General features: G+C 40.5%; 1 protein-coding gene across 1 annotated transcript; it reads right to left on the reverse strand.

Annotated features, from left to right (window-relative positions):
- Positions 1-401: 401 nt before the first annotated feature.
- Positions 402-10297, reverse strand: psmd5 (proteasome 26S subunit, non-ATPase 5). Its single transcript, XM_029657753.2, has 10 exons — positions 10094-10297; positions 8832-8976; positions 4094-4207; positions 3879-4007; positions 3398-3507; positions 3118-3260; positions 2739-2930; positions 2500-2609; positions 1242-1382; positions 402-896 (listed from the first exon to the last, which is right to left on the reverse strand). Exons 1-10 carry the CDS (start codon positions 10264-10266, stop codon positions 639-641), a joined length of 1515 nt encoding a protein of 504 aa, XP_029513613.1. The 5' UTR covers positions 10267-10297; the 3' UTR covers positions 402-638.
- Between the last annotated feature and the right edge of the window lie 413 nt (positions 10298-10710).

Raw genomic sequence — 10710 nt, forward strand, 5'->3', positions numbered from 1 at the left:
AGTACACAGGCGGTTAAAGGATTTAAGTCTGGAGCCAGAGACATGGATTGTGTTTTTGTGCCATTCAGAGAGTAAATGGGCAAGGAAAAATGTGCCTTTGAATGGTGTATGGTAGTAGGTGTCAGGCACACCAGTTTGAGTGTCAAGAACTGCAATGCTGCTGGGTTTTTTCACACTCAAAAGTTTCCCATGCGTATCAAGAATGGCCCACCAACCAAAGGAGATCCAGCCAACTTGACGACTGTGGGAAGCACTGGAGTCAACATCGCTGTGGAACATTTGACACTTTGTGGAGTCCATACCAACGAATTGAGTTTGGTCTGAGTGCAAAAGGTGTTCCTAATGTTTTGGAAAGTCTGTCTTATGCAAGTGTGTGATATACAAATCATAAAACTATTGGATTGTCATTTTCAATATGCTTCCTCTTTAATAAGGGCAAATATTCCACTTAGAAAAAGTAACAGTAAATGCATCTCAGGCGATCTAATAAAATAACAAGAATTGAGTCTCGTTGGTCCTGGTCTGGTAGCAGTCTCAAGTTAAACCTACTATCCATACAGCTCACTACTTTTGATTAGGGCCTAAGGTAGTGTACTATATCGGGAATAGCGTGTAATTTGACATTTTCCCCATTTCTCTCAGTCCGCTCCCTCTGTGGTCACTGTTGCCACAGCGGTCACATAGTACGCTCCCTCTCGGAGGTAGGACCGCAGGCGTAAGTAGTGCTGGCTACCCAAGATGTCCGCTGCTGTGGAAGAGCTCACCAGCGCACCCACAAGCTCAAACTTAGCATCCTTCGCTTCCTTGGTCGGACCAGTCGAACGGTCGACAATGAACTCCATGAACCCTGGCGTGCCAATCATTAACCTTTGACCCCATGGCTGGGGAGCGATCGCCTGCAACACAACAAAGACACCATAGACAAAATTCTTGAGTTTTAGCCAGTGAGGCAATAATTGATGAACAAACAATTCCTATGTTTTCATGAAATCACCTCCGACTCAATGACACTTGGTCTTTTACAACAGTGGGCCAAAATCACAAAGGGTTCATAAAAAGGTACCACTGATATAATCAAAAACAGATGGAAGCAACCATTTTATGAGTTTGAATTCTTACATCAGATTCTATACAAAAAAATATGTAGTATGGTGCTGAAACATATCCGCAGTTACTTTGTTCCGTTTTTAAGAAAAAAAAGGTTCAGTAATGTGTACACTAATTCCTGACCATCCACTCACAGTGAATATACGTAGAGCACTACAGTGGAGCTCAGGGAAGGGCTGGATGCTGATGTTCCGGATCATCTCCATAGGCTGGTTAGACAGCAGATGGAACCAGGACTCTGTTAGAACCAGCAGGTCCTCTGTCTGCTGTTCAGCCTGGTACGCACACAGACACAGCATTCTTTACACAAGGTCCATTATGTCGTTTTATGTATGACCTGACTCATTTCAGAAACAAATGCAACTTTTAGATCGGTCATTCTCATTGAAAACAAGTCAGAAACACTAATGTTCAAAAGTTTGGGGTCACTTAGAAATGTTTTTTAAAGAAAAGCACATTCTGTCCATTAAAATAACATCAAATTGATCAGAAATACAGTGTAGACATGGTTAATGTTGTAAATGACTATTGTAGCTGGGAACAGCTAATTTAATGGAATATCTACATAGGCATACAGAGGGTCATTATCAGCAACCATCACTCCTGTGTTCCAATGCATGTTGTGTTAGCTAATCCAAGTTTATAATTTTAAAAGTCATTGATCATTAGAAAACCCTTTAGCAATTGTTAGCACAGCTGAAAACATGTGCTCATTAAAGAAGCAATACAATTGGCCTTCTTTAGACTAGTTGAGTATCTGGAGCATCAGCATTTGTGGGTTCGATTACAGGCTCAAAATGGCCAGAAACAAAGACCTTTCTTCTGAAACTCATCCGTCTATTCTTGTTATGAGAAATGAAGGCTATCCCATGCAAGAAACTGAAGAGCTTCTACAATGCTGTGTACTACTCCCTTCACAGAACAGCGCAAACTGGCTCTAACCAGAATAAAAAGAGTGGGAGGCCCCGGTGCACAACTGAGCAAGAGTACATTAGAGTGTCTAGTCACTAGACTCTAGTGTCTAAAACGACACCTCACATGTCCTCAACTGGCAGCTTCATTAAATAGTACCGGCAAAACACTAGTCTCAATGTCAGCAGTGAAGAGGTGACTCCGGGATGCTGGCCTTCTAGACAGAGTTCCTCTGTCCAGTGTCTGTGTTCTTTTGCTTATCTGGCCAGTCTGAGATATGGCTTTTTCTTTGCAACTCTGCCTAGAACAGCATCACGGAGTCGCCTCTTGTTTTGCAGGTACTATAGATTTGTTTAATATTTTATGGTTATTACATAGTTTTGATGTCTTCACTAGTATTCTATAATGTAGAAAATTGTAAATAAAATATTTAAATTCTGGTAACACACACACCACTGAGATACAGACACACAGACAGACCTGCAGAGTGATTAGGAGTGAGATGGCCTCCAGACAGCGCACTCGCAGCTCGGTGGCTCCACCGCTGGCCAGCTGGCTCATTCTCTTCAGCACAGCATTGAACTTCTCACCTGAACACACACACAAACCAAAACAGAAAGTGAGTAATTGTTATCTACTGCAGTTACTAAATTGTTTATGTAATAAGGAATTCATGCAGTGACACAAAACACAAACAAACCAACATACAAAATAAAAACCTGTTTTCTGCAGGACTTGTTTCCCCTCCACAGTGGAGCCCAGGACCCCCAGTGTGTCCAGAGCCACTCCAGTCATAACAGGGTCTGGGTCGATGGCCATCTCAAACACCTTGTTCTGGAAAGCCGGGTAGGTCTCACACACGTGCTGGGGACTGTCCATGATGGCCAGGTTCCCAAAGAACTTCACCAGCCCTGTGTGGGAGACATCATGGTCCCATCTGGCTCAGTTGATAGAGCGTGGTGATTGCAACGCCAGGGTTGTGGGTTTGATTCCCATTGGGGCCCAGTATGAACATGTATACTGTACACTATACTCTGGATAAGAGCATCTGCTAAATTACTAAAATGCAAATGTGAGATGAACTCGTAACTTCCTCACCTGGCAGGTAGAAACTAGAGAAGGGGTCTGATTTTGCTCCAGTGATCATGTTGGATATCTTATCCATGATGCCTTGCTGTGCCAGGTACTGGCGCCCATGCTGACTGTGGGAAAGTGTGGTCACCATCTCAATGGCTGTAGCCCTGAAACAGACAGAGGTCACAACATATCATAAAAGGGAAATGGGAGGGGGAGTTGGTGTGTTCATCTGTGTGGCCAGTGACAGAGAGTAGGAGCAAGAGATTGTCTGTCTGTTTGGTGTGGGTTATCCATGTTTTACCTGACCAGTACATCATCTCCTGTCAGCTCTCCCAGTAGCTGGGAAATAAAGCTGCTGTTGGCACAGTAACCCAGGGAGACAGGAGAGACAGACGATATGTCCACTATCAGCTGCAACAGGAGAGACAAGTCCATATTGAACAACAGAAGATTTGACATTCCCATTCAAGGCCTTAGGTACCAGCAGCCATATTTGGTGTGCTATTTGTACCATATTTATACTAAGAAAAACACTTCTTTCCATTAATGTGCTTACTGGAATTTGCACTTCGTAAAAAAATGTTAAAATATTGTTACTAGAGTAGTTACTGCAATATTCAGATGTATGAGCAACTTCATGATAAGGTTACCATATGTTTAACTGATGCTTATCACTATGCTCCACCATGCAATTCTATTTTCAAACACTCAAATGGGTAAGAATATTTCCAAGAGATTAGACATATTAGGAAACAGACAAACATGTGTGGCAATGGGCGTACCTCATATACTCTGTATCTGACAATATCACTTGTAGCCATCACATCCTTGAGGTCTTTCAGCAAGTCGCTCCTGAATAGAGCATCTAACCCAGCTTTGGAGTGGCTAAGTTTGGCAAGAGCTCGTACTGCCTGTGAAATTGATTAACTGGTCTTGAGCAACAAGTGGTTTTGAAATGTAACATGTGGTTACAAAAATGTTTCATCTTTATGCCAACCTCTTTGGCCACTGTCATCTTCTCTCCTTTGATGCAGTAGATCACTTCCCGAAGTATGTCTTGGTTGTTCTGAATTTCTGTTACTGCCTCATGGTTCAATACCATTCTACCAATCTGCAGAAAATGAAAATGTTATTGATTATGGCTGACTGATCTTTGTATTAAGTTATGCCACCATGACAGCTAGAGTGAACAGCTCTAGGCTCAGACAGACCAGGGGTGTATTCATTAATAGCAGAAAATAGCTAAACATTTTGAAACAAATTCAGGTAGGTCCCTCCCAATGTTCTCTCTAAAAAAAAAAAAATGTTGGCATTGAGCACATTTCAGGTCTGCTGATTGCAAACTTGAACATTGTGAAAATTCTGTGGAACTTCCAGTGTGCGTTTACTGTGAACACTAGAGGTCAACCGATTATGATTTTTCAACGCCGATACAGATTATTGGAGGACCAAAAAAAGCAGATACCGATTAATCGACCGATATGTAATAATGACAATTACAACAATACTGAATGAACAATGAACACTTATTTTAACTAAATATAATACACCAATAGTCAATTTAGTCTCAAATAATGAAACATGTTCAATTTGGTTTAAATAATGCAAAAACAAAGTGTTGGAGAAGAAAGTAAAAGTGCAATATATGCCATGTAAAAAAGCTAACATTTAAGTTCCTTGCTCAGAACATGAGAACATATGAAAGCTGGTGGTTCCTTTTAACATGAGTCTTCAATATTCCAAGGTAAGAGGTTTTAGTATTTATTATAGGAATATTTCCCTCTATACCATTTGTATTTCATTAACCTTTGACTATTGGATGATCTTATAGGCACTTTAGTATTGCCAGTGTAACAGTATAGCTTCCGCTAGATGATATCAACCATGTGTAGTTAACCTCTCTGAGCACGGAACCCGGTAGCGGGCTGAAATTCCACAACGTACGCTGATCGCTACATAAATAGTCATATTAAACATTCATGAAAATACAAGTGTCTCACATGTATCGAAAGCCTAGAATCTTGCTAATCCAACTGCGTTGTCAGATTTAAAAAAGGATTTACTGCGAAAGAATGCGATTATCTGAGCATAGAGCCCCATAAAAAATTAAAAAATTCAACCAGCACAGGCGTAACAAAATCACATACATCTTCGTCTGTTTGCAATCCCAATGCTCATTGTTACACAATGAATGATCTTTTGTTTGAAAAAATCCATTTTTTATAGCCTAACACGAAACATTTTGTGAACCGCTTGTGTCGTGAATTCAGTCTCATTCCATTTTCGACGACACATTTCAGGTAAATAACCCACACAAAACGTGACTTTTCCAGTCATGTTTGGTTTCATTGCAATCAACTGGTTTGTTTGTAACACAACCAAACCTGATGGGCCATTTCATGGGACGTATTGACTGAAGGAAACCGATTTGAAGACAACAAGTAATGACATCTCTGTGCACCAATGATATGACCACTGTTTCATTGACTGTATTTTAACCCAATGACCACTGATCGTCTTGAAATCTAGCTGGGTAGATAGCCAATGAGCTGAAGTAAACGGCAATATGCAATGGTTGTGTGTTGGAAGACCAACCCATGTCGTAAACTCCGGCGTAAAGAGAGTCATTCGCTATTGAAGTTTTATTCCGGAAGGAGCTACGCATTTTACGCACAGCGTTGTTTTGCTAAACGCGCAGATTCAGCTGTTTATACATCAATCAGTATGGCGACTAAGTCAGGGAAAGCTAAATCTAAGTCTAGATATACAGATGTACACACAAAAAAAGAAAATGATCGGAAAAGTGAGAGATTGTTGTAGGACGATTCATTTAGCGATTCCCAAGTGGAGGAATATTTTTGAACGGAGGACACCGTTGTAGCCACTGTGTATAATCTGTAACGGTGACTGCAGAAGAGGAACAATGTCACCGTTTTGGACTGGTAAGTTCTTCTCATGCTAATGCCCTTGTTGGAAATTATTCATATAAATATTATTTGTGATTTTTTTTAATTTTAGAAGCAATATATAAAAATGTAATGTGATGCAATTATGTAATGAAAAGTGATGAAATGTGTCTGCCGCCCCACCCCAACCCACATGAAATAGCCTATTTGAGGCTGTTGAGGGGAGGGCAGGCCCACAACAATGTCCAAAGTGAAATGGAGACAGTAGATACAGCTGGTCTGTCATAATATAAAAGAGACAGTAGATCTAGCAGGTCTATAATAATATATTCAACCTTATGTTCCCTGTACTCATATATATATATATATATATCTGTTTATTATACCTCAGCAGCACAATATTGTGTAGAGCTTTGGCAAAGTGGGTGATGTTATATCCTTCCTGTTTGGCCATGTCCGGGGGTCTCATCGGATGGGGCCAGTGTCTCCTGACCCCTCCTGTCTCAGCCTCCAGTATTTATGCTGTAGTAGTTTATGTGTCAGGGGGCTAGGGTCAGTTTGTTATATCTGGAGTACTTCTTCTGTCTTATCCAGTGTCCTGTGTGAATTTAAGTATTCTCTCTCGACCTATCTCGACCTCTCTCGACCTGAGCCCTAGGACCATGCACCAGGACTACCTGGCATGATGACTCCTTGCTGTCCCCAGTCCACCTGGCCTTGCTGCTGTTCCAGTTTCAACTGTTCTGCCTGCGGCTATGGAACCCTAAACTGTTCATATTTACTCTTGAGGTGCTGTCCTGTTGCATCCTCTACAACTACTGTGATGATGATGATGATGATTATTATTATTATTATTATTAGACCCTGCCTGTCATCTATGAACGTTTGAAAATCTCGGCCATGTTCTGTTATAATCTCCACCTGGCACAGCCAGAAGAGAACTAACTGACCACCCCTCATAGCCTGGTTCCTCTCTAGGTTTCTTCCTAGGTTTTGGCCTTTCTAGGGAGTTTTTCCTAGCCACCGTGCTTCTACACCTGCATTGCTTGCTGTTTGGGGTTTTAGGCTGGGTTTTTGTACAGCACTTTGAGATATCAGCTGATGTACGAAGGGCCATATAAATACATTTGATTTGATAGTGGACTGAGGGTCTTCCAAATATTGAAAGTGTGTAAATAGGTACCCATGTTATTTTGTAAATGTATATTGTAAATGTATATCTTTTTTTCTTCATATTTTTTTAGAATACCATTTTGTATATAGTTATTTGTTTCAAAATGTATACCTTCACCAATTTGGCCACTTGGGTACATTTGGGCTACTTGTGTGGGACACCTGGGTGACTTCATGATAAATGCACACTCATTTTGGAAGTTATCATTCTGAAACTTTGCACAACTACTGTTGCCCTCATATTTTTCACTGAAATTGTCCCAATCATCCTATCTGAATGTTTGTTTTATCTGCCCCTGAACGAGGCAGTTAACCCATCGTTCCTAGGCCGCCATTGAAAATAAGAATGTGTTCTAAACTGACTTGCCTAGTTAAAAGGTATTTATTAAAACATTTTTATTATAATAATAATTAAAGACCATATTTATTTTTTTAAAGGCAAATCGGCACCCAAAAATACCGATTTCTGATTGTTATGAAAACTTGAAATCGGCCCTAATTAATCGGCCATTCAGATTAATCGGTCGACCTCTAGTCTGTGCCTACATTTATGTTACTTCACAGTCCCGACTGTTCTGAGGTGTATTTTTTATCTTCTTTAAAAAAAAAATCTGATTCTACTGCTGCATCAGTTACCTGATGTGGAATAGAGTTCCATGTAGTCATGGCTCTGTAGTACTGTGCGCCTCCCAGTCTGATCTTGACTTGGGGATTGTGAAGAGATCTTTGGTGGAATGTCTTGTGGGGTATGCATAGTGCTAGTAGTTTGAACTGGGCTGGTTCTACTGTTATTGGCAATTTTCTGGGGTTTTGTGGTGGGACACTGACGGGCTCGATCATAACACATCAACCCCGTTACCCATAATTTGTTTAACAATTTCATTTTTTGGGTGAAGCTTGCATTCAATTGCCACTCCCTGTTGCAAAAAACAAGGTAACATTCCCCCTGGAGGAAATGTATGGCTGACTTAAGTCAACCCTGTTACTATATTTGGCACTAAGACACTTATAGGCATTGTTTTTTATTTAACCTCTGTGGGAAAGCATGTTTTTTTTTATTACCAAATTACACTTCTCAAAGGGCACCCAATTGGTGGAACGACCTTTATATGAAAGTTGTAGTTTATTATTTTGACCCAGGGCAGCAGAGACAAGCCTATTTTTACAAAACGGAACTCGGAAGCTTTTAAGCTGCAGTGTTTGAGTCAACCGTTTCCTACGGTGCGCCATCAAATATCTGCTATCTGAGCAGCTAACCGATCGCTGCAGCTGTACATAGTCCATCGGTAAATAGCCCACCCAATTTACCTACCTCATCCTCATACTGTTTTTATTTATTTACTTTTCTGCTCTTTTGCACACCAGTATCTCTACCTGCACATGACCATCTGTTCATTTATCACTCCAGTGTTAATCTGCTAAATTGTAATTATTTGCCTACCGCCTTTTGCACACAATGTATATAGACTATTTTTTCTTCTGTGTTTTTGACTTGTTTATTGTTTACTCCATGTGCAACTCTGTGTTGTCTGTTCACACTGCTATGCTTTATCTTGGCCAGGTCGCAGTTGTAAACGAGAACTTGTTCTCAACTAGCCTACCTGGTTAAATAAAGGTGAAAAAAAAATAAAAAAATACATGACAGCTGTAACATACTTGTGTCAATGCCAGTATTTTGACTGTGTCATCAGGATGTTTCAGTCCAGCCTGAAGTTCCACTCTGCAGTTTTGGGCCAGGTGGACAGGGCTGAGGGCGAGCAGGATTCGACCAAGGATGTCCACGCATAGCTCAATTTTCTCTCTGTGAAATTAATGAGACTTTGTCATTGAAAATCTTTCATGCACGACTCATACTCACATCTCACCTGTCAGCTACATGAACGCACTTTGCATTAAAGCTAGAATCCTTAATTGAAACAAAGCCTGTGTTTTGGTAAAAAGCTGAGGGAAGGGCATGGAGAAATATAACCACTCACATTCACAGAGAGCTATGGATGCAAGAACTTACCATCCATGACATCAAAATTATAGTTTTAACCTGGGCCACATTCAGTTGCGAAATGTTCTTAAGGTTCCAGATAGAAATGCAGAGAATAGAGCCAACGTGATTCATTATTCTACATGTCGGAGACTGGGGCATATTTGTTCTACATAGCATATTTCTACCTAAACGTTCCAAAATGTTGCATCCTCCTGAATGCACACTATATTTGGAGGCTATACAGTGTTTGTTTACTTTTACAAACATTGGAGTAAAACAAGCTTGTATTTTCTAGGATCTGATGGGGTAACTACGACAATTTAACTAAACTCATGAAGCATTTAAAAGATATTGTAATGAAACAGGCAGGGAGCAAGTCTCGAACCCTCGACCTTCTAGCCCGAAGTCCAGCGTCCAACTATCGACTGTGCTGCAAAACCATGCTCAAGCTGCAGTCGATATCCGCGCTTATAAACCCAGTCGTTACAATATATTCTTCAAGAATGAACGGATATATATATATATATATATATATAAAAGTCATAAAATGGATGTAGCAACTAGGATTGCAGCTTTAAACCATTGACAACACAGCTAGCTACCTAAGAAAGGGCCAGTAACGTTAGCTTATCTAGCTACTTACATTGCATTAATGAAGGCGCTGTGTATCTTTGGAAAGCGCTAGCTAAGAAAAGGCCAGCTAGTCAAGAGAAACGTTAGCATTCATACCCAAGTCAGCGAGCGAGTCGGGAGACAGTGGTTTAGGTATGTAGCTATACTTATCTAGCTAAGTTAAATTGCATGAACGTGCTATCTATTTTGCAAGGAAGCTGTCCAAGCTAACGTTCGCTAACTAACCGTTTGAGTTTGTTGCCATGCTAAATAGCTAGCTAATGTTAGTATTAAGGCTTGACTCAGCAGTGCAGCGGTTACAGACCTGTCATTTGTGTTCAAAAGAGAGAAAATCACTTCAAGCCGGAGTCCACTCACTGTATCCCTAAGGGCGCTTACAGGTATTGATAAAACGGCCGTTTTTAAAGTTTGCAGCTCTTCAATAGGCTCTTCAAGGCTTGCTATTTCAACGAACAAACTCTCAATTGAGGCTGCCATTTTGCTCTTGCAACCTTCTTCCTCTTTGGTATAATGGCGTTCGCAACAATTATGTGTGCATTCCGCCACCTACTGTACAGGTGAATAATACAAATAACCAAATAGAAAAAATGCAGTAAAAATAATACATATATACAGTTTATAAAAATAAATCATACAAACTATCAATAACGAAGTTTACATTTGACTAAATTAGCCTGCTTCTCTGTTCTAATCAGGTCCCTAAACACCTTCAGAAAGATTCTATGAGGTCGGGACATTTTCTGATGACAGTAGTCCGTGCAGTGCTACTGCCGTTAAGTCTTGGAAGCCCAAAAAACTTCTCGGCTGCAGATATAATGATGTCCAACTACGTGGGCTTCTTGGACACTTGTGCTGTACAATTAATAACTGTGGCTATAAATGCTACAAAATCCACTTTTGACATATAACACTGCAACTGGT

This window comes from Oncorhynchus nerka, linkage group LG4, assembly GCF_034236695.1.
Source record: "Oncorhynchus nerka isolate Pitt River linkage group LG4, Oner_Uvic_2.0, whole genome shotgun sequence".
NCBI classification, from domain to species: Eukaryota; Metazoa; Chordata; class Actinopteri; order Salmoniformes; family Salmonidae; genus Oncorhynchus; species Oncorhynchus nerka.

Excerpts from the sequence above, each read along its gene's own strand:
- psmd5 (XM_029657753.2), bottom strand. The coding sequence starts at position 10,266 with ATGGCAGCCTCAATTGAGAGTTTGTTCGTTGAAATAGCAAGCCTTGAA. Across the intron at positions 8,977-10,093 it reads CTTTTGAACACAAATGACAG|AGAGAAAATTGAGCTATGCG; the intron begins GTCTGTAACCGC and ends TTAATTTCACAG. Across the intron at positions 4,008-4,093 it reads AGATGACAGTGGCCAAAGAG|GCAGTACGAGCTCTTGCCAA; the intron begins GTTGGCATAAAG and ends TCAATTTCACAG.